This window comes from Fonsecaea multimorphosa, assembly GCF_000836435.1.
Source record: "Fonsecaea multimorphosa CBS 102226 unplaced genomic scaffold supercont1.14, whole genome shotgun sequence".
In the NCBI taxonomy this organism is placed as follows: Eukaryota; Fungi; Ascomycota; class Eurotiomycetes; order Chaetothyriales; family Herpotrichiellaceae; genus Fonsecaea; species Fonsecaea multimorphosa.
The window spans coordinates 1-27,893 of record NW_015971648.1 but is presented as its reverse complement, the minus strand read 5'-3'; the positions used below and the strand labels follow the sequence as shown (position 1 = coordinate 27,893).

At 51.7% G+C, this 27,893-nt stretch overlaps 9 protein-coding genes across 9 annotated transcripts; 5 read left to right on the top strand and 4 right to left on the bottom strand.

Moving 5' to 3' along the window:
• Positions 1 to 333: 333 nt before the first annotated feature.
• On the top strand, positions 334 to 1,113 carry Z520_07039 (uncharacterized protein; the record flags this gene model as incomplete). Its single annotated transcript, XM_016777538.1, has 2 exons — positions 334 to 447; positions 499 to 1,113. 2 exons carry the CDS (start codon positions 334 to 336, stop codon positions 1,111 to 1,113), a joined length of 729 nt encoding a protein of 242 aa, XP_016631048.1.
• A 701-nt stretch (positions 1,114 to 1,814) lies between these two features.
• Z520_07038 (uncharacterized protein) lies at positions 1,815 to 3,558 on the top strand (the record flags this gene model as incomplete). The annotated part of the gene is made up of 3 exons (XM_016777537.1): positions 1,815 to 2,096; positions 2,172 to 2,453; positions 2,509 to 3,558. The coding sequence occupies 3 exons, from the start codon at positions 1,815 to 1,817 to the stop codon at positions 3,556 to 3,558; spliced, it is 1,614 nt and encodes a 537-aa protein (XP_016631047.1).
• A 260-nt stretch (positions 3,559 to 3,818) lies between these two features.
• On the top strand, positions 3,819 to 5,267 carry Z520_07037 (uncharacterized protein; the record flags this gene model as incomplete). The annotated part of the gene is made up of 1 exon (XM_016777536.1): positions 3,819 to 5,267. One exon carries the CDS (start codon positions 3,819 to 3,821, stop codon positions 5,265 to 5,267), a length of 1,449 nt encoding a protein of 482 aa, XP_016631046.1.
• A 1,787-nt stretch (positions 5,268 to 7,054) lies between these two features.
• Positions 7,055 to 8,730, top strand: Z520_07036 (uncharacterized protein; the record flags this gene model as incomplete). Its single annotated transcript, XM_016777535.1, has 2 exons — positions 7,055 to 7,617; positions 7,665 to 8,730. 2 exons carry the CDS (start codon positions 7,055 to 7,057, stop codon positions 8,728 to 8,730), a joined length of 1,629 nt encoding a protein of 542 aa, XP_016631045.1.
• A 160-nt stretch (positions 8,731 to 8,890) lies between these two features.
• On the bottom strand, positions 8,891 to 9,727 carry Z520_07035 (uncharacterized protein; the record flags this gene model as incomplete). Its single annotated transcript, XM_016777534.1, has 1 exon — positions 8,891 to 9,727. One exon carries the CDS (start codon positions 9,725 to 9,727, stop codon positions 8,891 to 8,893), a length of 837 nt encoding a protein of 278 aa, XP_016631044.1.
• A 2,928-nt stretch (positions 9,728 to 12,655) lies between these two features.
• On the bottom strand, positions 12,656 to 15,672 carry Z520_07034 (uncharacterized protein; the record flags this gene model as incomplete). Its single annotated transcript, XM_016777533.1, has 3 exons — positions 12,656 to 14,840; positions 14,922 to 15,172; positions 15,265 to 15,672. The coding sequence occupies 3 exons, from the start codon at positions 15,670 to 15,672 to the stop codon at positions 12,656 to 12,658; spliced, it is 2,844 nt and encodes a 947-aa protein (XP_016631043.1).
• Positions 15,673 to 16,266: 594 nt separating this feature from the next.
• Positions 16,267 to 19,557, top strand: Z520_07033 (uncharacterized protein; the record flags this gene model as incomplete). Its single annotated transcript, XM_016777532.1, has 6 exons — positions 16,267 to 16,762; positions 16,813 to 17,238; positions 17,285 to 17,905; positions 17,953 to 18,064; positions 18,184 to 18,444; positions 18,540 to 19,557. The coding sequence occupies 6 exons, from the start codon at positions 16,267 to 16,269 to the stop codon at positions 19,555 to 19,557; spliced, it is 2,934 nt and encodes a 977-aa protein (XP_016631042.1).
• Positions 19,558 to 21,508: 1,951 nt separating this feature from the next.
• Positions 21,509 to 23,224, bottom strand: Z520_07032 (uncharacterized protein; the record flags this gene model as incomplete). The annotated part of the gene is made up of 2 exons (XM_016777531.1): positions 21,509 to 22,695; positions 22,756 to 23,224. 2 exons carry the CDS (start codon positions 23,222 to 23,224, stop codon positions 21,509 to 21,511), a joined length of 1,656 nt encoding a protein of 551 aa, XP_016631041.1.
• Positions 23,225 to 26,003: 2,779 nt separating this feature from the next.
• Z520_07031 (uncharacterized protein) lies at positions 26,004 to 27,312 on the bottom strand (the record flags this gene model as incomplete). The annotated part of the gene is made up of 2 exons (XM_016777530.1): positions 26,004 to 27,191; positions 27,280 to 27,312. The coding sequence occupies 2 exons, from the start codon at positions 27,310 to 27,312 to the stop codon at positions 26,004 to 26,006; spliced, it is 1,221 nt and encodes a 406-aa protein (XP_016631040.1).
• Between the last annotated feature and the right edge of the window lie 581 nt (positions 27,313 to 27,893).

Genomic DNA, 27,893 nt, shown 5'->3' with positions numbered 1-27,893 from the left:
CATGGCAGACCTCGACCCCATGAGGCATTTCCTGCTTCCGTGATGTGACCCTCTTCCAACAACTCCAGTGGGTAGTCAATTTTTGTAGCCACACCGAGAGAGGTGTCTCGGACTGCTGGGGCCTACTCACTGCAAAGACCATAAGCGTTGCTAGATCCGAAGAGTTCGTCGTCTGATATAAATCTGCAGGACTCCCTCAGTAACTCTCCATATCCAATCCTCATTCCACCTGGCTTCAAAATAGGTCTGTGACCATTACTCTTTCGCTTCTTCCGTGTCCATTCTTCGAGACTGCTGGTCAGTTTACTTTGAAACAAAATCCACAAAGCAAAAATGCATGCACTCTCTTTCACCAAAGCTTTGGTCTTTGGACTTTTGGCCACAGCACCACTCAGTGCTGGCTTCACAGTTGAAGCTCGCGGCCACGATGTGGAGAGGAGATATGTGGTGAGTCAATATCAAAACACAACTGCAGCGCGTGAAGCTGACAGCAGACAGGGCTCACTGGCTTCTATGGCGTCGAAAGTCGTCAGAGCGGTGATTCCCGACATTGAACGTCGCCATCATACGGAGGCCCAGATTGCTGCGAAGGAAGCAGCCAAGGCCAAAGGCAATCGTGCTCGCAGTCCTCAGGCTCCAGATGAATTTGGACCATGGGACAGCACCGAGGATGAGTTTGGCTCTTGGGTTGATAAACGATCGCCGCACCACACCGAAGCACAGATTGCAGCCAAAGAGGCAGAGGCAAAAAAGCATCAATCGCGATCTCCTCATCACACTGAGGCTCAGATTGCCGCTAAAGAGGCGGCGAAAGCCAAGGGCAACCACGCCCGAAGTGCTCAAGCTCCTGATGAATTCGGACCTTGGGACAGCACCGAAGACGAGTTCGGCTCCTGGGTCGATAAGCGATCACCACATCACACCGAGGCTCAGATTGCAGCAAAGGAGGCAGCAGCCAAAAAGCATGAATCCAGGGAGCCACATCACACCGAAGCGCAGATAGCAGCTAAGGAGGCGGCGGAGGCAAAGAAGCATCAGTCTCGTGAGCCTCATCACACGGAAGCTCAGATCGCGGCTAAGGAGGCGGCGGAAGCGAAGAAGGGACAGCGCTGAGTTGGATTGAGGGTGTCGGTATGGCCGGGTCTTGAAAAGCCACATGTACGCAGCAGCTAACGAAGACCCGGAGGAGAGACTGGCCCGAGTTAGACGTTCTGACGTTTTGAAGCAACAAACCAAGGGATTGAGGTGTTCCAGATCAATGGATTTTGCCAACCAGTTTGTGTTGGTAGAATAGTGACCTGATCAATAGCCACGTCGCTGATGCAAGCTTCACTGGCACCCAATGGAACCATCCTTCGTCGCTTGATTGTGTCTGGGTCACACGTAGCCTAGCCATGTTTTGGTTGAGCACTCGGATATAGGAGCACGCGAATATTTCATTCTGGTTAAGGCCACGACGAAGAAGTGTTGGATGAAGAAGAGGTGCAGAAAGGCACCGATGAGATTTTAGCACGGAATGTTAAATTCTCGTGTTTGAAACGGCGAGGTTTAATTAACTTGTGTCTTGGCATCAAAGGCGACGCCGTTTCCACCGAGGTCTCCAGGGCGCATTGTCGCGTTTCTCATTGTTTGCACACAATTGCTTCAAATGTCAGCCATCTGCCTGGACAGGGAGGATGAACGCTGCATCAGAGTGGATATTGCCTGAAATATTCAACTCTAAAAGAGGTTGAGGCAAATAAGCTAATATTCGAGCTCGAGTATGAGCCATATCGAAGGCCTTCGATAACGCCACAAGTATTCCTCTCTTCACCATGACAACCCCCTTGAAGCAACAAATCAACGCCACAAACGTTTACACAAAACAGGTACCAGGTCGCGGGAATGGTATTTTCGCAGCACAGGATATCGCACCCAGGTCAGAGGTCGTCTTCGTTTCCCGGCCGCTGATGGTGGCACTGGAGACCTCAGAACTGCAAACCCGCTGTTATTATTGCTACAGCTCGCCAGGGGATGCTAGTCTTCGTCCTGAAATCCCCAACGGTCAGACATTGAAGACGTGCGGCGGATGCAAGGTGGTCAAATTCTGTCACCGGGTAGGTTGGGCGTCTCACTGCCGTGATCTCTTCGGGGGTGAGCTTAGGAATCGGAAGTGCTAACGTCATGTGCAGAAGTGCCAGACTCGGGCTTGGTCAGAGTATCATCGTCTGGAGTGTAAGCTCTATGGCAGATTGCATCCTCGAATACTCCCAAGCACATCCAGATCCATCATTCGACTCCTGAAGCAGCACGAAGCAAATCTTCTTCCTCATTCCGAATGGGATCAACTTCTGGCGCTGAAGAGTCATCAGGAGGACTTTCTCAGGGAAGATCTCTTCATCATGATGAAGGGCATCAAATCCTATTGTGGTACCAACCATAGTGAAGAGACAATACTGCGAATAGCTTGTGTGGTAAGCACGCCCCTAGGGTTCGTCCAAGAAAAATAGAAGACTGAGAACTCGTCAGTTGCTTGTCAACTCCTTCACTCTCACAAATCCGACATACGACCCCTTGGGATCGATTCTCCATCCCAAGCCAGCCCTTATGAATCACTCTTGTGATCCAAATGCATTTGTGAGATTTGACATTCCGCCAACGAGCAGTCGAGAGGAATTTCCACCTTACGGAAACATATCTGTTCATGCCTTGAGACCAATCGCCAGAGGCGAGGAAGTTACGGTTTCATACATTGATACGACCTTACCCTTCGACAATAGGCAGGGAGAATTGAAAGCTAGGTATTTCTTCACCTGCAGTTGTAGCTTGTGCTCTAGAGGCCGAGACGCTGCTACAGATATGTTTTACCACCCTGTACAGGACGTGGCAACCGATACAACGCAGCCGGCAATACTCGCCGAAATTGCCGAAACCAGTGACCAGGCCGAGCAGTTCTTAATGGGCTTGGAATCTCAAAGTGGACTTGAGCACACCCCGATTGACAGCATCAAACACATTATGCATCGCCTGGCACTGACGAGAAGCTGGCCACTGTGGCGGTATCCTTGGCCTGATTTGCGGCGAAAGTTGTTCCTTCGACTGCTCGATTCGCAGAGGTATTCTGAGGCCCTGTGGCAGTCGGCGGTATTTGTCAGAGTAATACATCCTGTCATGTATCATGAACAAGAGCATCATCCAGTCCGAGTCGTGCAGATGTGGACATTCTGGAATTTATGCTGGCAGTGTGTGGAATCTCTGGGCGAGCGATCGTCGGACGACGTTTCCCATGACCTCCAGACGCTGAGAATGTTGTGCTCTGTGCTGGTCGTGATGATCGACGACATTCATAGAATCATGAACCAAGGGACCAGATCGAATGGAAAGCTGGAAAAGCTGATTGATGGAGCCCTTCAAAATGTCAGACGTGATGGTGTATTCTGGGACGCATACCAGCAAAATAAGGCAGAGACACGCCAAAAGGTCTTTTCGTGGATCGACGACCAAGTCAAGGCGTTATTAAGGAAGGAAGATGTCTCCCAAGATATCGTGGACATGGCCTTTCGCACCGCAAGCTTTTAACTAGGCTTAATGGTTTGGCCCCCAAACTCGCAGGATCCGGGGCTGTGCAACTGAAACCCGCCTTGGGAGCGATCGACGCCCAAGCTCTCGAGCTCCCTTGCTGATCAATGCTGGTGCCTGGCAGAGCTGTACTACCTTTTAGTTATCCGCGTCAATGTTCGAAACCTTCCCACCACTATTGTTGTGATTTGTGTCTGCCGCAACTACGGAGCTTGCAGACCTCGTTAAAATCAACATCCCCAGGAGCCGTTGGAGGAACAATGGACTTCCACAACGCTCAGGAAGCCGTGGAATCAGTGTCCGGCGCGTTTTTCCGCAACGCCTCGGCGGCCCGCGTCGATACTGATGCGGTCATCTTTGACACCATCTCCAACGCCCACCCGGGTGTTCCCATCACCATCGTCCCCGAGTTCAATTGTAACTTGAAAGCCTATGCCGCAGCCGGGTTGGCCACTATCGAAGTTCTCGAACAGAGCAGCAAGCTCGACCCCAAAATCTGGCCGGATTCGCTCAGATGGACCCTATTCATCCCGCCTGTCAAGCGCATGGACGGCGGCAATGGCATCGTCGCCGACGAGGTTTTTTTCGAAAGCTACATTTACAAATGGGAGAATCTGACCTTTCTCGTGTACTTTGCCGATGGCAGGGACGGTCTCGGGTCGTACCCGCAAGTTCGGAACCAGTATATCCTGGGCGACAAGGGGGCGGCGCGAACCTTGGTGGCCACGGTTGGGCGGTGGGAATCAGTCTTGCACGACGAGGTTTGGGTCTTCAACCAGGGATACTGGCAGAAGGATCCACTCCTTTACCGCAGCATCCTGAAGTCCCGCTGGGAAGATGTGATCCTCGACAAGGAATTCAAGGATGACCTCAGGGATACGGTGCAACGGTTCTTCGATTCGAGGGAACAGTACAATCGTCTTCGCGTTCCCTGGAAACGAGGTACAATCTTCTATGGCCCTCCTGGGAACGGGAAAACAATCTCGATTAAGGCCACTATGCACACCCTGTACAGCCGGGACCCGCCCGTACCGACGCTCTACGTGAAGTCGCTGGTGAGCTTCATGGGGCCCGAATACAGCATCGAGACGATCTTCCGCAAGGCCCGACAGCAAGCGCCCTGTTACTTGGTCTTTGAAGACCTCGACAGCCTCGTCACCGACCAAGTGCGCAGCTTCTTCCTCAACGCCGTGGACGGCCTCTCTGAAAATGACGGCATCTTCATGATCGGCAGCACCAACCATCTTGACAGGTTGGATCCGGGCATCGCCAAGCGCCCGTCCAGGTTCGACAGGAAGTATCTGTTCGACAACCCGAATTTCTCGCAGCGGGTCAAATACTGCCAGTATTGGCAGAAGAAGCTGAGCGACAACAAGGACATTGAATTTCCCGACGAGATATGTACGGCGGCCGCCAAGATCACCGACGACTTTTCCTTCGCGTACATTCAAGAGGCATTTGTGAGTGCGCTGTTGAGTATCGCGCAGGAGAAGGACACCGATCACGCGGAAAGGATATCTATCAGAGAGGATAAGCTGGATGAAGAGCTGCAGGAACAGTGGGATCTTTTGGAGATCGAAGGTGACGGAACCGTTGCGACATCGAAGAAGGAAAAGGACTTGGACGATTATATTCTGTGGAGAAGGTTGAAGCAACAAATTGAAGTGTTGAGGAAGCAGATTTCAAAGGAAGGATCGGCCAGTGCCTAGTGTGCACTCAAATCAGCTTTTCTACCAGTCAGTATTTTGGACTTGTTATGTACAGAGGCGAGGTTGGTTCTTTCGAGTTATCCTCGTCTGAGGGTGCACGTAAAACAGCGACCATTTAGTCCAGGAAAGAAGCAAAAGCCTTCGACTAGAGAAAGAGCAAACTTTGTACGAGCATATTTGGTGTCCGTACGGTAAGAGGATCCGGACCGAGCGTGCCACTATGAAAGCTTCGTGCTCTCCACTGTAGGCAATGACTATGGCTCTGCTCCTGTCGGATATGCAGCCGTCTGGGATCGAATTGGTTTAGGCCAGCATGCACGGTTGTCGCAGTTGTGCCTTGTTCAACATGTTTGACAACCGGACCAATATTGCATATCAGCTCCCGAGGCCAACCATTTCTCTTGAATCGGCATACATGCCTTGCCACGACTCTTGTGCAACCATTTTTTCAACGTGCCTGACCTGCCTGTCTTGTTCTAAATCCTGTCCTCGGCTTTGTTTTCGGGAAACTGGGCAATTCATCAAGTGGCTCAGACAGTCGCCGCAGCGAGAACACACTGACGTGAGGGTCGTGAGACAAGGTGGGCTTCGAATGGCAGGGTTGATATAGTGCGACTAGGATGTAAAGAGAAGAGACATTGGTTATTAATCTGTCAATCAGTCATTGAGGATTGCAATAGCAACGCAGCGGTAATGGGATGAGAAATCGAGGATTCCGCAAATGCTCTTATGCATGCACAGGTTGATCATTGAGAGGATGTCGGTGGCAGATAGTGTTTTGCGCTTGAGTTCTGAGACAGGAAATACCACATAGAGAACTCAGAAATAACGACATCTTTTATGAGGTACGAAATCAATGTTAGAGTATCTACTCGGTACAGCGAGAGGAAGCATGGAAGCGATCAGATGTAAAGTGCGCTTCACACAAATATGCTCTGCCGTGTCTACGGAAAACCATATCTACAGAAGCTGCTGTGGGTTCAAACTTCTCGAGAATCGGGTCTTCCAATCACGCCTTCGCGACCTTTGTTCAACAAAAAGCGTTGTGGCCCATCTGACCGAAATATCACACTCTGGTCCATTTTTTTCGATTAAATCTATAGTCTCGCATGATGTTGTCTGATTCGCCGACAACAATTTCTGCTGAGACGAGTGCGACACAAGATGGATGAAATGACGCCGACTTCGAGGAAGTCCAAGACCACTTGTATGCAATGTCGTGCTCGGAAGGTAAGCGGAGATCGGCTCGCTCGAAGCAGTGTGGGTTCTAGCCAGCGACTGAACTTGTGCGGCAGGTACGTTGCGACGGACGTCCTAACTGTTGTCGCAACTGTGAACGCTTGAGGTTTGACTGTTCGTTTCAACCGAGAGAGGCTGGTGTTTCGGGCGATTCGCCATCGGGCGACCAATCACTCGTTCAGCTGGAGCGAAGACGCGGGATTCGCGCCTGCACAGAATGTCGTTCTCAGAAAATCCGATGTGGCGGAGAGTCTCCTGCGTGTTCCAACTGTCTTCGAAGGAATCGACCATGCGTCTATCCTGTCCTCAAGAGGCCGCATCGGACGCCGCAGACTTCGAGCTTGCCATCGCCTGCTGTGTCGCAGCGCCCTGAGAATCAACTTCAATTCCCATCTCAATCAGACCAGCCGGCTAACGGAACTGACCAAACTCCTCCGTCCAACGAAGGCGCTTTGCCAGATCGCCACGAAATCATTTCTTTAATCGAAGCCTATTTCCAGCACATATACGCGCTGCCCTGGTATGCATTCTTGCACAAACGATCGGTAATGCAGAGATGCCACGAAGGGACGATTGAAGACTGTTTGACATTAGCGATCTGTGCAGTAACAACCCAACGTCTCAAGATTGAGCCGTACGCTCAGGAGTTGAGTGCACAGTGGGCCCAGAAAGCCGAAGACTTCCTCTTGCAAAATTTGGAAAGTCCTTCCACTTCTCGACTGCAGGCTCTCATCTTGGTCGTGCGATACAGGGTGGAAGTGGGCCACTTCTCGAGGGCTTTTATGCTTGCTGCACTGGCTGGCCGATCTGCCGTTGCGCTGCGACTGAACTACGAACGCCCTGAATTGCGTTTCTTGGCCCAAGAGGTTCGTCGCCGATTGATGTGGTCGTGTTTCGCCCTCGATGGCAACTTCTCCGTGGGCCTGCGAGAATTCGAGACGTGCCCGCCAGAGAATGTCTTCCTCCAACTCCCGTGTCCTGAAACGGCATTCGAGCAAGATGCACCAGTGGAAACAGCCCCATTAAGGGCAACCTCTTTCGACAGGCCCGAGCGCATTGGCACCTATGCTGCATGTATAAGGCTTGCGGCCATAAGAACAGACATCATGAGGTACGTTGTAAGCTGTTGAAATCATGATTTCACATTGACCGATCCAGACTGACGCGCCGGCTTGCGTCCTCGGTGGTTCCACCTGAGGAGCTCATGCATACGGTTCGGCGATTTGAAGACGAATTGCAGCATCTGTACCGAAGCCTTGCCGACTCTGATCGATACAATGCCAAAATATTCTCCTACTGTGAAAGACCGGCCAGAATTCTCATGGTGCACGAGTGTTGGCACCAGGCATATACTGATCTGTACCGAATCTTTTTGACAGGGTATAGAGAGGCCGCTCCTCCCTCGGCCTTAGAAGGCATCAATCGTGAAGACATCCTCCGCAGGCGCGCACTTTGTTTGAACCACGCATTGTCAATTGTCCAGATCTTTGCAGCATTCTCTGAGCAATGTAAGGTCCTGACAATCGACTTTGACACTGCAATTTGCGCGTACCATAGCGCTCGAATCATCCTCTTTAGTGCTCAAACAGATGTTGTCACCCAAAGTCTGAGTATGCCTGCGGCTCTGGAAAAGGCTCGCTTTTGTCAGTCTATCATGAACAGATTCTTTGGTGCCTCTCCTGTAGTCGAGCCGATGAAGAAAGAACTCGAGATGCTCATTGCGCGCCATTCGTCTCAGAATACCAACGTCGGCATACAACTCCCTCAGCCCGAAGAAGTACTGGAGGACCATTTATCAAGACTTGCAGATGAAGCTAGGACCAGACAGCGCCTGGCAATCCATAGTCTGATAGGCCGAGCAGATTTTGTGGACGACAGCAATGAAGTGACCAGTCCTGCACCACCTCGGGACATCAATTCCAACGGCAATTCGGCTGCCTCCTTAAGACCGCAACGCCAGCGTCAGCTAAGGAATACTATGAATGTCAAACCCAACCCTCAAATCCTCCGCTCTCAGAGTGTCCCTGGAGCCACCCAATCGGCACAGGCCAAACAGGCTGATGGAACCTTTGAAAGCGGAAGCAATGAACCAACAAATTACGCCCAAGAAGATCAGAGCCAGTGGCTGGACGGCATGCGTCTCGCCTTTAATCCTTGGATGGGATGGCCCGAAACGTTAGAAACATATGGATTTTCGCAAGATCTAGACGATGAATACTTTTAGCCAGCATTTTCTCCGCCGTAATATCACCACCGTCGACACCGGCTTGCTCTTCAAACCGGCAAAATCAACCTGCGCCTCCGCTAACAATAATGTCAAAATGCGAATTTGGCCACGCCGCCAACTCAAAACCAAGCCAAGACAACTTGACGTATGATAACCTTCACACATTGCTTCTGGGCTCCGGTGCCTTCTCTGCTTTGTTGAGTAAGAACATGAGGGTCACTATAAGTTTGCCGATTGCTGAAAACAAGACCGAGGTTGCCGGGCCTATGCCCTTGTATATACCTGCGCCAAAGAAAGCCCCGGCCACAAGGGCCGCAAGAAAGCTCACTCGACGGTTCCGAGGGCGGTTCTTTGCCGCAAACAGACGAGGGTCAATCAACAGATCAACCCATGCCGCCGTCGCCATTGCTGTGCTGATTTCAGTGATTGCCAAGGCTCTTGATAGGACGACTTGACTGCCTGCCGCGAAGGCCAGCAAGCCGATGACCACCATGGTTTTTGCGCCTTTCAGTTCAATACCATAGGCGTATTGAATCGCAGCTGCCATGAAGACAAGCATACTCTGTATCAAGTTGCAAAACACGATCCAAAGACGAGATCGGGGCCCAACAATGTGACCGAGTTGACCTGTTATCCAGCCTGCGGCCAGAAAGAAACCCAAAGCAACCCCAATGTTTTCCGGAATGAACAATTCGCCGGTCAAGTTGGGGAGGATAATAGCCATCGCGAGCATGACCGTGTTCCCCGTCTGGTTCGAAGCAAAGCAATGATAGTCTGGGAAGGTCGTTGCGTCTTGCATTCCCGTACAGAAGGTGAGGATCAGGAGTTCGGTCTCGGCGAGGATGTTGACTTCAACATGGCTTGTCAGGTGTTGTTTCAGTCGTCTCACGACCGTTGTTTGTTTCTGTTGCTTGTCTGCGAGGTCAACCTGCGTTGAACGGTCCTCCTCTTTGGCTCCGCTCGAGAAGGTAGTATCATCGTTCATGGAAGACATTGCTGAAATGAAGCAAGCAAGCAGATGGTGTGAGGAGAAATCGACGACTTGAGAAATGGGTCTTCGAAGGCTTACCAGCGGAAGAAGAAAAATTTGTGCTTTTCGAAAGCAGACAACGAATCTGCCAGTATTTGTGGGAACCACACATCGGCATCCCAAGCGCTCGGAATATCACTTTGCTAGGCTCGCCCCTCCTTGTGCGGCCACGGTCCCTTCAACCTGCAAGGCTTCGGGTGCCCGCTCATCCTCGAGCTCCCTAGTCGACAATCGGAAGGGATATATGACAAGGATACTGTCATTTACAATACAATTACGACACAGGCCATGAGTCGATACCCGAGCCTTGCGCTCTGGGCGAATCACGTCAATGGCCGGCTACCGCACCGAAAAGCGACTTTGCCACTAAAATACCTCGATTGTCGGGCTGCACAGCTGTTGGCATCCTACCCGGGGACTGGCCGACTCCCGGACCACGCACCGAGTACCGTAGCATAAACTGCAACTTACCTCACCCTACGCACCATGGTTCGACTTTCGCCTGGTCCCATGATCGGATCGCCGGATGGTTGAAGCATTATACGAAAGCGTTCGATTCCTTGGAGGCTGTGCCTTGGCGTTAAGTCAGAATTGTAAATCTTGGCCTCAAACGAGCAGGAGTCCACGCCGTCGGGCTCACGCCCATCAAGGATAACAAATGCGATCGGTTGCAATGACACGATATCCCCACCAAAGGTGTTTTCGCAAGCCGACGTGATACATGAAAAGACGGCAATCGAGACCAATTCTAGATCATTGACCGCCCTCGCCAGGAAACTTGCAAGTCGGTCTGCTGGTGGACCCAATTCAGAGAAACCGGCCGGTCCATTCACTGGCTCCACGTACAACGATTGTTTGTCTCGACATGATGTATGGTTCGGATATGGCTCCGCACTCCCGGGCCCAAAGCAACAAGCTGCATCCCAGAGAAATGAAACACCAATTTCTATGCAGGGCGATGGGAAATGTCGGCAAGGAGCAATTGCTTGCGTAACAGCAGCTTCATTTACACTCTCCCGAGCAAGGTGATGGCATCCTAGAGAGACCCAAAACGGCATAAAGCCGACCATAGAGCGAAGCGACCGAGCAAAACGACCCTCTTACCTTACTGTTGTCCTGCCGGAGCGTACCAGAAGTCCACAGTTGCAGCCCCATCCTCCAAGATGGTTACGATAGTACTTGAGCTCGGTCTTCTTGGACAAGTAAGATGTAGAGTGAGCTTGCGTGGCGAGTCGCTTGAAGAAGTCGACACAAAATATCTCCACAAGGCCAAAACCTTACAGACCTCCACCTTCGAGGTGCCTCTGAAGGACAGAAACCTACAGAAAAGAATTGGCTGTTCGTGATTGTCTTGGAAATCCTCAGAGTCCGGTTGGCATTCGAATTTGTCTCCCCAAATGGTTCACAGAACCAAAGATGCTTATGGCTGAGTGAGCACACATGGGGCCTGGTGTGTCAAAAAGAAAAGAGGGTGAAATAGAACACCGCCTGAACTCCACCACATCATCCGGTCTCCTTCCTTGCGTGTGATGGGCGAACCCAAGGAGCAGAGCCCCAAGAAGGAGCAAGATTTTCCTTCTAAGCACCAGGCTTCGGCAGTCGGGGTTCTCGATATCGGCTGTCGCAAGTGACCGGCTGGACGGATTACAACGGAAGTGGACACACGAACCTTACGCAGTACGAGGTAGTCGCCGTTGGAAATCGAAATAGTATTACGTTGCATCCGCTCCAGCAATAATAACCAAGGCTGACCGACTGTAAGGAGGGACTTTTCCCCTCCTTATGGCGACTGTGGTCGACCCATGGGGTCATGGTGCTTCGTCATTCCCCGACCGTCGGCCGTAAAAGGTTGCCACATCCTCAAACCACCTGCAGCCTCAACCTCCAAAACCCCGTCGTTGTGACAGTGTAATGACAACTGAGACCTGCCACCTGCGACAGCCGGTACTGGAGCCACCTGCCACCTTGGCCACCACCACAAGTCATGTTGAGAGACCCAGAACCACCTGCCTGCAGGCTGCAAGGGAGATGGATACAGGTGATTGGGTGTCGAATCAACGCCCTAACTGCCTTTGCTTCTGCTGGGCTTACAATCAGGTCAAGGGTCGCGTGAGCATTCCTTTCCGGAGAGGCGATGCCGGCGTCTGCGTCTGCTCCCGAGACAAATCTTTTTCACCCGTCCACTTTGAGGATGTCTTTCTTGCCCTCCACGCTCGGAGAGGGATGAATGCCTTTCGTCGAGTTAAACTCTCTCGATGTCCCAGCTTCTATGTTATCTTTGTGTCGGTTCCGGTACTCCGTACATGCTCGCCCTTCGAGCCCCAGCTGCCTTGGTTTTATTCTTTTTTTTTTTTGGAATGGTTCATGGTTGAGAATATAGAGAATACTGCCCTGCCTTTTGGGTCCTCCCACCCCCTTCTTTTGCACAAATGAATGGAACTTGGAGCTGGTCATAGGGAACGTCGTACAAAGCCTCCGCGCACATGGAGGGATTGGGCTCACAAGCCTAGAGCACGGGGTTGAAAAGAGAACAGGCTCTTCAATAGTCGCACATGGCGGGCTTAGGATGCGAGTGTCTGGCATTCCCTTCATGTATAGATTTCGGGGGTTTGAGAGCCTGGTATCAGCCTCGTGCGCGTATATAGTGGACATTTGAGCGTGACAGACAACCCCGGGCATTGGAAGCGCGAGACAAGAGAGGGGGTATTATATATAACACCGATTCTTCTACATGATCGATTAGTCCACTGCCTCCAGTTAGGCGTTCACATACATTTCGATCATATATTTCATTTGCATATACTTCATTTGCGTATACTTCATTTGCATATATATCGTGGCTTCTGCGTCTTCTTCTTCTTCTTCTTCTCCTCCTCACTTTGCGTCCGGGAATCAATAGAACGCCTCGTGCTCGGGCTTGATGTACGTGTCAGCCATCTCCACATCCTTGGTGGTCATCTTTGCGATGCCCCGCTTGCGCTGCTGCAGCTTCAGGATGCTTTCTTCCACTGAATTCTCGACGACGTAGCGAGTCACCTGCACCGCCTTTTCCTGGCCAATGCGTATGGCGCGGCCAATCGCCTGGGCCTCGACGCTGGGGTTCCACTGCGGCTCGACCAGGAAGACGCGGCTTGCGGCGATGATGCTCAGGCCGAAGGCGCCCACGCCGGTAGTCATGATCAGCACGGGAATGTGCGGGTCGGTCTCGAACCGAGCGAGCACGCTCTGCCGGTGCTCGACCGAGTGCTCGCCGTCGATCCGCTCGAATGTGACGCCCGAGTAGTACAGGTGCTTGCCGATCAAGTCTAGCGTCGTCGTCCAGCACGAGAAGACGATGCTCTTATCACCATCGGCTGCGGCGCTCCGGAGATCCTCGACCAGGGCCACCATTTTCGAGGAGCGGCCTTCGGAGCGGAGGTCGCCTTCGTGCAAACGGGACTGGGAGATCGCTCCTGCCGTGTGCCGCTGATGTCGAAGAGGTTTGAAAGTGGCCTCGCACATGGGACAGCTGTCGCCTGTGCCTTCTTTGCACTCTGCGCACAGGACGTGTGTGCAAATAGTGGACAAGCCGGAGGGCCGAGTCGAGAGAACAGTGTGCACTGTCTGTCCGCACGCCGAACACTTGATTTCGCCATCGGTGCCAGCAGAGTTTACCGCATCTTCTCGAGCATCCCGGGTGTTCCTGCTTTTGGCCCAATGGAACTGATGCTGGAAAGTACCATGGTTGCAGAGCAGGCGCAGCTGCAGTTGGGCTTGAAACATGCTAAATCTACTCTGGGTCTCAGATGCTCCCACAAGTTGCTGCAAAGTTCGTTTCATGTCCTCTTTTGTCTTTTGGTACTGCGCCCGCTCCTCAGGCGACAACTGAATTGGACGTGTCCTCTCAACAGGAACAGCCAGGTTGAGATGCTCTTTCGTACGTCGGATACAGAGTGAGTCGAATAGGTGTGCAAGATTCTGTTGGCCGTCCAGGCGCCTGTTTCCCCCTTCGTTGAACGGAACTGTGATGTATCTGCGAAAGATTCCCAATCTGTCAAACGGGAATATCTTGAGGAAGGCGAACAGTGAGCCAATATCATCTAGGGTGTTCTGTATAGGCGTGCCCGTCAGACACCAGCGGAACTTTGCGTCAAGTTCAGCAACGCCCTTGTGTAGAAAAGTGGAATTTCTCCGTATGAAGTGTGCCTCATCCAGGATGATACGATACCAAGCGACCTCGGTGGCGGGATTCGATCTGTGCTTGTCTGCGATCAATGTATGGTAAGTGGTCAAGACAATGTCATTGTCGGCCATGACTGTAGGATCCTTGGTTCGCCCACTGCCGTGATATTTCAGTAACTTTAATGGCAAGTTGACGCGTTTTATGAACTCGTTTTCCCAAGTTGCCAGCAGTATCGGAGACGGCACAACGACCAATGTTGCCCTCGAAAGGATTTTGGTAGGGAGGATTTCCTCCGCAATGTGCGCATCCGGATCACCGGACCACTTTGTTGCCTCATCCAGTGTCCGGACAATCAAAGCCAACATCGAGTAGGTTTTCCCCATGCCCATTTCATCTGCCAAAATACCGCCGCCAGTCTCGGCTGGAACCACCCGAGATTTGATGCCTGCGATTTTGTGACGGTAGCAGGGCTCCGACTCTACCGTGGTGGCCTCCCACAACTGAAATCGCTCCGGGATAGGGCCTGTCTCTCGTTGTATCATGAAGTCCAGGGCCTTCTTCTGGTGCTGAAGAAGTTCTGTGCCGAGGCGAGCATCCCCAGCTAAACCCTGAAGATGCGAATCGCGCTGCAGCATCGAGTACATTTCCTCAACCGATTCTTGGAAGCCCGACGTTCTAGAGGACTGCTCAATTTGACAAGGTATCTCTACCTCGCTCTCTGACTGAGTTGTTCCCAATCTCAAGACGTGCGGATTGTCATATGTCGAAGTTGGGCTCACCCAATCAGGTCGTTGGAGCCATACTTTTTTGACAGAGAGGTCGTGGCCAATGTCGCGTTGAGATTCTTCAGTCCCATAGACGTTGATGTTGATGGTCGTGACCGCCTCATTGGCTTTTGTGGCAGCCCCAATATCGCTGAATGAGTCAGTCCTGTCTCATGTATTTGCTACACTCGGCTAATGTGATAGGTACAGCCACGTCAACAGAAAGACTTACTCGAATATCGTCCTGCGGTGGACTAGGGCTTCAAGCCGGATCTTTTGGACTTTGACGTGCTCCATCAATGCTTCGGTCAAGTGGACGTTGAGAGTTGCAATACGCATACCACCTGGAATGCAGACATAAAGCTGCTCGTCCGCACAAATGATGTCCAGGATAAAATGCGTCCGAGCCTGAGGCACGTCTTCCCTGAGACAACGTGACACCTCTGACATAACCCCTTGAAGCTTAGCTTTTGCACGGTAAATCTGCACGAGAAAAATTGTCAGTCGAAGGCTCCCAGAATGAGCCTCCTCGGGGCTTCAGAGAGAGGACGTGTGTAAAGGAGGCGATCACTGACCATGCCATAGCACCGATTGAAATCATTGTGCGGCTGACCGACGGTATCTCCTAGGTCTATTTGCAGCGCATCTGCATCTCCGAATGGACCTATCCCCAGGTCGTTTGCGAACCACGATTCAATGTGGCCCTGCACATTGTCGATGGCAGAAAAGAAGGTGTTGGTATGGGGATCTGCTTCTTCCACATCGCCACCATGGCCAATGCCGGACTCGTGGGTTGGATCCCCGATCAGCTCGTTCCACACATGGTTCCAATCACGAGCACCGACATTTATATATTGGTCCGAGCCGCCATCGAAGCTCTGCGAGTGCTGTGAGGAGAATGATTGAGACGAAAAGGGGTCATGGCAGTCGTCGGGATATTCGAGGTGATCGAGGTAGTCGGCCGTCCGCTTGAATGATGTCATTCTGCACAGGCCCTTGGCTGCGCTCTATGTACAGGAAGGTACTCGGCGAGGTCGGTAACTTGAACACAACCCACAACCACAGTGCTGGCATCCAGCATCCACGTCTGTGACTGCTGCTGCGTTCGTTTTAACACGTCTAGTTAACGGAGAAGCCAGTCATGCCAGCATCGAAACTCCTCAGCACGGCTCTAAGGCCACACGATATGCAGCCATGGGGTTGGTCAACTCAGCCTCACCGTGGACGCCTTCCCCTGCACGCCAGTCTGCAGTGTCTGCCTTCCTGCGCCCACACCCACGCCCACGTCCGCGCCTCCCTGCGCCTTGCTCAATGCCGACCCTCAGCCTGATCGTGCTTCATGCTCAACATGACCCTTGGAACAATCCGTGGCCCTTGCCAGAACGACCTAATGCTGCAAATACCTTTGCTCGACGCAGCAGTTCGTATATGCCCTCGTTTTCCGAATCCTGAAGACCCCACGGATACACAGCGCTTGATCTGAACAGAATCAGGGATTCTGGTCGGGAAAAGGTCACAGGTCGTGAAAATACAATCGATTTAGTCAATTTATCTGTCTCCCATACCCTCCTTGCGCAATGAATGCTACAACAACCGGCTCCTCGGCTGCGTCCGAAATATTCGATCGCGAACTCACCAAGTTCAGAAATCGCCTGAACGGAAAGCATTATGAGGAATTCAAGCATACATCTCTCAAGGACGTTGAAAAGGCAGTAAACGAAATCCAGAAGCGTCAGGAAGCAGAGAAGGGACTGCGCGACTTAACCCGAATTCGGCGTTTTCTGGAGGCGATGGAGCAGTTTGGTAATGTGATTGAAGTCTTCACCAATACTAGTGATTTCATTGCCTTTGTCTGGGGCCCGCTGAAATTCCTCCTACAAGCATCGAGCAACTGGGCGAATGCTCTCGATACGATATTGGATGCCTACGAGCAAATCGGTGAAGCATTACCTCTGCTTGAGCAGTATGCGTCACTTTTTCAAAAGCATAAAGAGATGGAAGAGGTGCTCGGTTTGATGTATAAGGACATTCTTGAGTTTCACCTGCCGGCAATCCACTTTCTCAACCGTTCAGGTGAGCAATAGTGCGGAACCCGCCTTTCTGCCCAACTAACTCTCGTTGAGGCTGGCGAAAGCTTTTTCGGTCAGCATGGAGTGATTTCCATGCAAAATTTGACGGAATTCTCCGGAACCTCCGCCAGCACAGACGTCTGATTGAATCACAATTCAATCTGCTACAGGCCCGTCAGCATGAAGCACATCGTATAGAGGTACTGAAGGAAATTCAGAAATGGGGTGCGAAGTTAGATGACGCACGCGAGTCGCTCAAGCGCCGAGAAGAAAGTCGTAGAGACGAGCAACGGGCCGCAATACTTGAGTGGCTAGCGGCCGGAAGAAGTACTCGTGACTCCCACGAAAGGGCTCGAAAAGCCCGCGAAGACTATCCCCATACCGGACTTTGGATCACTCAGAACGAAAAGGTGTCTAGCTGGCTCACGGATGACATACCCAAGTCTTCGGTACTATGGATGCATGGCATACCTGGCGCAGGTGAGGAAGTCGCCGCTCCCCTTAGTTCTCTACTGAATTCGTTTAGGGAAAACAGTGTTGGCGTCGATCATCATTGAAGCTTGCCTAGAACGACTGCGCCAACAGGACCAGCAGGACCAACAAGACCAACAGCAAGGCAAAACAGCGTACTTTTATTGCAGACATGATGACGTTAATACCACCACTTGTGTCTCAATCTTGAAAGGTCTTCTCGCTCAGCAAATCGATTGGTATCCGGATCTGGTATTACCTTATTTTGAAGAATACCGGCGGCAAAGCGGCGAACCTGTCCTGACACTTGAGAAAGTCGCAAAGCGCCTGTTCGAGACGGTTTCCGAACAGGGCCAGCGACAATACATCATTCTCGATGGTTTGGACGAATGCCGGTCAGAGGAACGAAAATTGATATTGTTGTTTCTTACCTCCTTGGTCAAAAGGATTGACGACAGAGAGCCGTCGAAACTACGTCTCCTCGTCGTCAGCCAAGATGAGCCTGATATTAGGAAACTGTTATCGTCGGCGGAAGAGTTTCCGATCAAACCCGAGGACAACAAGCAGGACATACGGACATTTGTGCAAGTGTGGATAGGCAAAATTCAGGAGAGGTTTCGACTTGGAGACGATGCGTCATCTTCGTTGGCGAGACGCACATGCCACAATGCAGCAGGTATGGATACACTCTTGCTCATGTGACTTGCCCGCTGATCTCGAAAGGCCAATTTCTGTTCGCCAAATTGGTGATGGAACATCTTTTCCTTCAATCCAACATTGAAGATTTTGAGGATGAAGCTAATGCTGGGTGTTTCCCGAAGGAGTTGAAAGAAGTGTAAGTATCGACAATTCCAATGCTTGTGGCTCGTAGCTATATGCTGTTCACTATTGGCTGCACACACCTACAACTTGCACAGCCAAGTTAAATTTGTGCTAACAGTGGGATGTTGACAGGTACAATCGCATCATCCAACGTATCAAGCTACGTCTTACCGACCGTGGATGGGACGATGTGCAACAGTTTCTAGGGTGGATGACTTGTGCCGCCCGGCCGCTCAAGTGGCACGAAATTCAGGGTGCAAGGTCAATATCTCTCGAGAAGCGGAACGTAGCCTTCGAGAGACGTCGCCTCCGAGATGAAGCTCACGACCTGTGCGGACCATTGGTAGCTGCCGATGGGGACCGTGTAAATCTTGTGCATAGCACAGCCAAGAGGTAAGTCTTAACAGGATTAGCATCCTCGACACTTGCTAGCATAATTTTAGATGCCCCCGTTATATTCGTTCTTAGTCTAAACTAATTTTCGTCAGATATATCGCGGAGTCAGAGCATTTTGATCTTTTCGCCGTGGAATGCAGGCTTACGAGCTTGTGCCTCGGGTACCTCGCTTTGCCTTGCTTTGACGGAGATGTCTTAGAGGAGAACGTACGCAATGGTTCCTACGCATTTGCGGACTATGCAGTTGCCAAATGGATGAGCCACTTCAATCAGATACTTGTCCGGCTAGGCAGTCATGTCGACCCCAGGAAATCTCCCGCATACGAAACTGTGGTACAGGAGCTCTGTGATGAAGTGGAGAACATGGTACGGAAGTGTCGGGACTGCCTTCAAAGCAGCCACGCCGAGGCCGAATCATTACAGCAAAAATCCAAGCTGGAGCCCGAAGTCTGTCGCCGACTTGAGGAATTTGACAGAACCGAAGATGGGTTTAAAGCCGAGGATGAATTTCAGTCCCTATGGGCTCACATTGTGCTGCATCGGTCCAGGGTTGTTGACAAGCGCAACGAAATCAGTTTAGACAGGCTGAAGACCACGATGGACGGCTTCCGAAAGTTGCTGGAAGAGCTCTCTAAGGACAGAAACTTGCCCGCAGATGATCAAGAGAGACTGAAGTCATACTACGGCTCGGGGTTTTTCCGATGCCCAAAAGTCACCTGCCCGAACTTCGACGAAGGCTTTTCCGATGGAAAAACGAGAGACAAGCATGTGAGAAAACACAACCGTTCCTATGAATGCCTTGAGGCAGCCTGCGACTTAGCCGAACTGGGGTTTTCAGAGAAGAAGGAACTCGACTATCATATGCGTAACTACCATCCAGACACAGAGATGAAAGCTCAGATCTTCAAGGAAATGAAGCCAGCAACACCCAACCACGCAAAGTTTGGCTGCGGACTGTGCGGCAAGAGCTTTGTCCGGAGGGGCATTTTGCGAGACCATGAACTAGCGCATAGTGGTCAAAAGCCATATGAGTGTGCGCGTTGCGGGAAGGCTTTCACGAGGAAAAATGATTGCACCAGGCATGAGAAGATCCACGAGAACCGACGATGAAGGCAGGGAGAAGTTAATCAGGTAGAGGTACTCATTTCTGGGCAGATAAGTTGAGTTCGAGCGTATAAGAATGATCCTTCTCATGACTTTTATCTATACGCAACCCCAGCACAACGGGGTCGATCCTGACAAGAAGGAAAATTGAAACCTTGGGCCACGGTTACCCCGTAAGTCTGCATGAGACCGAGATCCAAAGTCTGCCCGGTCTTTGTTCATCAGTATCACCCGATATGGTGGCAAACTTGCACTGCACTTTTAGTGTCCTCGAGTGTCCGGAACAGCGTCTAACTTTTATGAGCCTCCATGAATTGATTGGGGGCCTTTCGAAACCGGTGACCAGATGGTGGGTGCACTGCACTTTTGGTGTCTTCGAGTCCCTACTCCCTAGGAACGTCGTGTTGAGAATCTCGATGATCGAATCAGAAGAGGGGAGAGGGGGAAATGTGTACTGACAGAATAAATCACTGCATTTCTAGTGTCCTTGAGTGCCTACCCTCAAGGTCGAGGTCGTCCATTCATGTTTACCTCTACACTGCATTTTTTGTGTCCCTGAGTGCCTATGAAGTTGGACCAGGAGCGGCTTTGATCGCGCTGAAGGCCACCGGGAGTGTCTCCAGGCAGCGATATCATTGGGCAGCGTGAAAGTAAGGAAGATCGGGAGGCACGCTACACTCCAATTTTAGTGCCCTAGAGCGAGTGTGAAGATGGTCTACTGTCCTTCGATCCTCTGTGCCCTGTCCTCGCAATGCAGTAGACTTCTGGACGTTCGAGGTGGGGCACCTGATAATCGACCACAAGGCAGACTGTCTGGTATGCCGCGCACTTTTTTCGTGGCTCTATATCCAAGAGATTGTCTTTCATGGTGTGAGCTTGCGAGCGTATGGGCATTTCTGCTACTATGCTCGTTGTCTTCTCAACTTTGTATAGAACGTTAGATGGGCAAGAGAGAAACAATGTCTCTGGAGAGAGTACTCTGTATCTCCCAGACAAGCATGAAATGGAAGATGAGGCGGAGCAGAAGCAAAGCGTCGTGGGCTCGAGAGGTCCCGAACATCAACTCGACAGGACTAAAAATGCAGTGCACCGCCCGCACATGACACGCCTCAGACACAGCCGGGGCAACGATTACGCCCTGGCACGTGAAGACATCGGTGTTGGAGGGGAAGAGGTTCGGGCCGCGGCCAGAGTTGTGGGAGAAGTCGAGTCGTTTTGATTGTTTGCGTTGTGTCCATTACCTCTTACAAAGAAAGGACAGTGGTGTTTCAAAATTGCAGGAAGATGCATGCACAGCGAGGCACGAGTTGTATCGCGATGACGGACTTGACTTCTTAACGAGACCCATGACCGTGACGATTATGACGGCGATGTCGATCAATGGTCAATGATAGAACCACAAATGTTTTAATAGGAAAAGAAAAGGACTAATGTAATGACAAGTGATGCTGAAGTTCCTCGTATTCTCATTGTCTCATTACACAATTTCTTTCCCACGAAGTCCAATTACAGAATAAGTATCCCTCTTCCTCTCCCTTCCCCTCCTGGCTAGCCCTTGTCCCTCTCTCGGCTTCAGCCACAAATAACAGAAGTAGACGAGGGTACCGACAGGCACGCAGACAGGCAGATAGATATGAGAGGGGTATATCAGATGGCCCCCATCACTTCAAGAAGCCAAGAGCCAAAAAAAAAAAGGCTGAATTGAGAAGAAAACAAAACAAATTTTCTAACAGACAGGTCCTGTTCTCCCCCTTCAAGAAGAATCGAGAAAAAAGAAAGAAAAGGAAGATGTTGGATACCGCCAACGCCATGCATGCCGTACATAGATCAGAAGCCCGATACTGGTAATCTCACATGTTTTCTTTTTGTTCCGCCAACCGAAGCCGAACCAAACCAAGGGGAAAAGTTGTAGGAGAAGAAGAGGAATAAGAAGACTAATAAGAAGGAAGAATCAAGATCACCCAGTGAACTTGCTTCGCGCTCTGAGATTAGCGCCGTAAAAGTACAGGCCGTACATGCCGAAAATGCCGACGACGGACAGGCCCGCCACGAGGGTGACGCCCTTGTCGATGCCCAGGTTGGTGTACATCTGGCGCGAGAACTGCACAAAGGAGGCAGCCAGCAGAGAGCGAGCGCAGTCGTTGGCCGCGAATAGACTGGCCACGTACCGCGGGTAGGATAGTGGCACGTAGCATATGAGGGCCTGGAAGATGAAGAAGGTCGAGAATGCGAAGATACCGATGCCCAGCGTGGGCACAATCCAGTGGATGCTCGTGCGGGCTGTCCACGCGAACAGCAGTAGGCCGATTGGCGGGCCCCAGACGCCGAAGAGACCTGGAAGGAGCCACTGCTCTTGCGCCACGGGTTCCCCTTTCTCCTTGTGGTGTGCTCGGGCGCGTGGGATAAAGTAGTATGTGATATAGAGGAAATAGATTATCAGACCGCATATACACCCGACGGTCAGGGAAGTGAAGATAAGTCCCATACCGCCCAAGGACATGCGGTATGTGCCGAGATAGACGAGTGGGAATGCCTCAAAGAATGAATAGTAGGTGGCGTAGACGATCGAGCCGTACACACAGGCATACAGGATGGCCGGGTCTTTGACGGTAATCTCCAGAGGCTTGTTGAGTGCTTCATGAAGCATCTTGCCAAAGGCCAGAGGTTTCACTTCGCAGGGCGCTTTGTAGGCGTTATTGCCAGTGGCCTTGCGGAGGCGCTTGGCCCGGTTGAGAAGGATGGTTTGGGGTGATGTCTCGGGAAGGAAAGGGAGGAAGACGAGGACCACAGCACCCATGATCACCACTTCATAGAGGGGCCATCGCCAGTTGTCCGAGACGGCGTAGCCCGCCAACAGGGGCCCAAATGCTGGACCGCAGTACATGCTGGCCACCCACCAGATATAGCCATATGGGGCACTGTACATGTCGTAGACGTCTTCGATGGACGCGGCGCCGCTGGCCAGGCAAGGACTGCCAAACCAGCCCTGAAGGAAGCGGAGAATGATCAACCCCGGGAAGTTGTTGACGAATGCTAGGCCGATGGAGACAAGGAAGAATGCCATGAAGGAGTACAGGTACGGAGGGTTTCGCCCGATGCTCGGGACTTCACTGAGTGGGGAGAAGAACATCGGGCCAGTCCCGTCTGCAAGAGCCATTAACAATGAATCCTCAAGAATGAAGTGTTGGAGTGGGCATTTCTTACATCCGACAACGTACATCGATAGACCAAGACTGGCAACAACAACCGAGACATTGAATTTCTCGACAATGACACCAGCAGTGGGAGTGATAATCGACGCTGTGCAGTAGACAACAAATGTATAGACATTGATGAGGGTAACAGTCCACGTCTTCTTTGCTGTAGACCAGTTTCGTGGGTTTCCACTGTCATCGTCGGTGAAGGAGACCACAATGGGCTCTTTCAGAGCCTTCTGGGACATGGCACTGGAGACTTCATCCGGGGGCGTGGCCAGTCTGATTGAGACACTGGGAAGACTCTTTTCGATGTCTTTTTCGCTGGCATTGTCGTCTGAGGGAGGCAGGATTTCTTCCGAGACGAATGGCAAGTTGGGCAGTTCGAAGCCGGTGACTTCCTCCGGATAGTACAGCCATGACTTGAAACCGATCGAACGCAGGAACTGGCCCGCTGGTGTGTCTCTGATGGACGACATCTCGACAGTGGCTGCTGAGCAGGAGAAGCAGAGGAGGTCTGGTGGATGGACGTCCTTTCGTTGTCGCGTCCGTCATCTTTTATTAAGACAGACATCACGGTGGAACAGGCCATGCCGTGGCTCGATGGCTATCGTGGACCCCGATGACCCCTCCAAAAGCTGAGGAGCTTGCCAACGTAAAGGACCTGGTCCTCAGCTTCCCTGGCCCCTGCAAGGCTGGCTGCAGACCTTTTCCATGGAAATTCGCCTAGACTCCGGCATGGATTGAGATGAACGCAGTCTCAAATCGGCTAGATGGCGCAATGCGTGTTCGGTTATTGGCTCCAGATGGACCTACTTCGTGCTAAAGAGATGCCGAAATTGACACGACAGCCACCGTCCACCATGGCGGTTTTCACCATGCGGTTGATATCGATTTCCATTATCGAAGGTCTGCTATTGGTGCGAAGGAGCATCCAGGCCTTGTCCTTGCGTCGGTGAGAGGGTGTGTTACTACTATAGTTTGCTCTGGTCTACCATGCGGCTGGAGATGCCGGGTTTCAAAAGGCCCCAGATGTGGCTTGCTGAGGCATGTCTTGGCAACTGGCAGAGCTGCACGAAGCTGGCATCATGGGGAGGAAAGGAGCAACATTTCTTTGACGCAAGGACATGAGTATCGATATTGCCTGGTTGGGTTTGCTGCCCAGGGTTGTATAGGCATAGGGTTACCTTTGAAGGCGGTGGAGGCCGTGGACAATGCATTTGATATGACCCGTAGCATTTCCAAACGTGGCTGCAAAAGCCATCTTGGACAAAGGAGCTCCCTTGGCATGTCTCGCGGAAAGAAGGAGATGCGAATCCCAGCTGCATTTCCTCTTTTCGGAATGACCGAAACAGTAGAGAGGGCAGATATGACGATGGAGAAATCAGAACTCGTCATCCCAAGGCGCAACCAAGACATCAACAAGGTGTTTGAGCCTTTCAGGATGCCGGTATTGACTTCGGCTAATTTCCACCGGGACGCCATCGTTCAAGCCACATCGAACGTGGCCTCGCAAAAAGTACGTACATCGCGTGGATGGAATCGGGATCTCGTCCGAAGCCCCGGAGAATTTCGTGGATTTTGCAGACACGAGTACGAGGCGGATGCTCTGCGCGTCGTGTCTCCATCTTCCACGATGGTGCGAGCACGAGTATATCGAGATCAGAGTGCCGCTTGCAAGTAGAATGAGTCTGATTCCCATGTGGATATGTTGCATGTTGACGAGGTCGGAGAGGGTACGAGTAACGTGTTTTTCCATCAGATTCTCTCCTATTTACTCGTCACTCGTGATGCATCGACAACGACATGTCAACACCCATACTGGTTGTGCACAAGTGCTCGGTGCACCACGGATCCAGTTTCTATAAACAATTGGCCCTCTTCATATCTGAAACAACTAGCACAAGCCTCGCCCTTTGGCTTGAGGTCGAATGGTGCCATTGACAGCCCTCGATTGGTGCCCGGGGCCCTCAAAGGCCCTGCTCGCCAAGGGGCTGGGGGGCGTCCGGGGCTTATGCTGGCGGTCCAAAAACAGGCGAGATCGGCTCGCCATGTGCGCCTCGTCTGGCCGGAGATTTTCTGCGAGTGGGAGGCCAGAGCACCAGGCACCCACCAGGATTTGGGTTGATTTCCCCCTTTCAGGGATTTATTGTCGCCACCGGTTCGGTCGGGGTTGGACGCGTGCTCAGGGCTCCCATGGCTACCTTCGCACCTGGTGATATTGCCTAACATTGCATGTATCCTCCTTCCAAATCCATCACAAACACACCACCAATCCTCCCTCCGTCAGCCTATTTCCACGTACGAGTAAAGGATGAATGTCAATTCCGGGAAAGGGGGCCGCGGTTTGACATAATTACAGCAGATATGCGGACTGCCGCTTTCAGTTGATGATGGGGGTCAGGTTTGACCTGAAAAAGAATCTAGCCTTGCGGCCCTTCGTCCTGACACTCGGCAAATTGCTTCGACTATCTACGATTAAGCCAGGAACAGGACCACCCCGCAACGCTTTTCAGGTGGACACCTATTACGCAGTACAAGGTTGATCGAGATAATTTCTGCAATTTTTGGAAAACCAAAGGATAGAGAGAGCTCCACCTCGTCCCGTGTGTGCTCTACCTACTCCACAACCTGGATCGATTGTACCTGGCCGGAACTGCCATGTGCTGGAGCCACAGGAAGTTTAGCGATTAAGAGTAAAGTCAAATCAGGCCGGGATCCGAAAGCGCGTTGTTATCATTGTGGGTTTTCTTGATCCGCCACGCGAGACATCGTCTGATTCGATTTTCCACCAGAGACCACCGGTACAGTTGCTCCCAATCATGAGGTCAATGGCATTATTCACTTCTTGTCTTGTTCTGTGGGCTGAGTACAATTATTACAGGAAAAGCAACACAGAACCTCAATTCGGCTAGGAGGTGTCCAAGGAGCGCTGACTTTCCTACAACATCGACGCGGATGCATAAGAGCTCCAGGTAGTCAGTGACGACCAACATGAAGTACGTGCATCGCATCAGGGAGACAATATCCCGAACATTGTCGCTGCAGCAGGTAGCGGTTGAAACTACACACCACCACACCCGCTGGGCAGCAATCCCAATAACCCTAGGTTGCCCTTCTTGCAGTCAAAGCCTGTCTTCTCTTCACTTGAGGCCATGGCGATTGCGGCAAGAAAGGTCGACCTGAGTGACTTGGCAAGGATGGTTCACACGTCCAGAGTGAGAAACACTGCAGCCCCATGCACCAGGATTATCTGCATTAGAGATGCGAGGATGTCGCGGCAAACACCTTCCGTCTTCTGGCAAGGAAGGTATCAACTTTTTCGAGGGCCTTGTCCAAAGAATCTGGAGTGAGCGTGAAGTGCATGCGCATATAGCCGCGGAAATCATTCTGCTGTTCTGCACTGAAGCACAGGTTTCCGGGACTTATAAGCACTCCTTCTTCCTCCTGGAGCTGCTGACAGAATTCAACGTCATCCACCGCTTTTCCGTCTGGAGAAGAGAACCTGACAAAACCAATTGCTCCAGCTTCTGGTCGGACCCAGGAGCACATGTCGCTGTTCTTCTCGACAAATGCGTCATACAAGGCCAGGTTTTTCTGTGCATATTCGAGGTGTCTTTTCAGAATTATTGGGCGACAACGAGGGCTCAAAGCCTCTGTGGCAACGACTTCGTCGATGAGGCTGGTCGACATGACCGTGTACTGACGCGTGTTGAAGATTAGAGCCAGAAGCTCGCGGTCGCGAGACACGATCCATCCGATCCTGACTCCCGACATGCCCCACACTTTGCTCATTGAGCTCGTCACAACAACTCTGCTGTATGTGTGTTCTACCAGGGACGGAGTAGTCGCAGCGGCTGGACTGTGGAACAGTGGCCGAAAGATCTCATCTGCAAACACGATGATGTTGTATTCGCGGGCAACATCCAGAATTTTCTCCTGAAGCGTCCCGTCGATGTGGAATCCTGTCGGGTTGCTCGGGTTGTTCAAGATGATCATCTTGGTTGACGGTTTGACCAATTTGCGCAGCTCCGCAATGCTGGGCTGCCATCCATTCTCGGGGTCAAGCTTCCAGTAGGAGAGATCGCAGGGAAAGCTCTCCGGCAGCCCGAGGAGTTGTGGGTATGTTGGATACTGGCAGATCGCGTGGTCTCCGGCGTGCAAGAGGCTCTGGAAGACGGTCAAGTTGGCCCCCGTGGTGGCCGTAGCAGTGATGACATTCTCGGGCGAGATGCCCTTGTCGGCATCGTACAGACTCGCAATCCGCTCGCGCAATGCCAGCGTGCCCTGGGGTGAACCATTGTTCATTTTCAAGGATCGAAATTCCAGCGCCTGCTCAGTTGCCGCAGGGTCCGTGGACAGAGAGACAAGATCGTCCAGCGAGATGCCTGGAGTGGCGCTGCCGCCGAGGACATATTGAGCGCCGTCTTTGTTGTGTTCGATCCACTATTCGAGCAGCCCAACACATCGAAAAGGTAAGCCAACGGGGCCCTTTTTGAATAGATTGAACGAGAGGAGAAGAAGTGGTACTTACATATGCAAGCTGGAACGTGGCGAGCTGCACCATTGTGGTTATCACGGTGAAGTCTCCCAAGAAGTCTCTACGTCTGAAAGTATTTGAAAGGGACGAGGCGGTCGGCTGTTGTGATATACGAGTAGTAGCTGTAGATCTACGTCTGTGCGCTTCAAGATGGACGCACGCCCTTATCCTGACATGATATGTGTACAAAGCTTAACCCGGCCGACGTACTGAGTCATATTACTGAAGATACCGCGTATAGGTGTGTGGAGATAAGGGATAAGGCGCCCCAGGACCCTCTGTTACCGAGCTTGACATAACCGTTCGGCGTCGTTAAGGGCCCCACAAACCCCCAATCTCACATTCGTCCCTATCCCGTAGGTGGCGAGCCGACTTCAAAAATAAGTGGCACAAGTCTTACGAAGGGAGGGCACGCCGCCAACAAAGTAGAGTGATTAACTATTAGCTATCAGATTATCTTCCCTCACAAAGGATATCCTGTCTGCTCTTGAGTATAGCGGGATCCTCGTACTTATTACTAGCACTGACTATCACAAAATAGGTGGCCTACTCGTCGTTATCGAGCACTCTGTGTCAGACTGTGCCATTTATTTCTGAAGTCGGCTTGG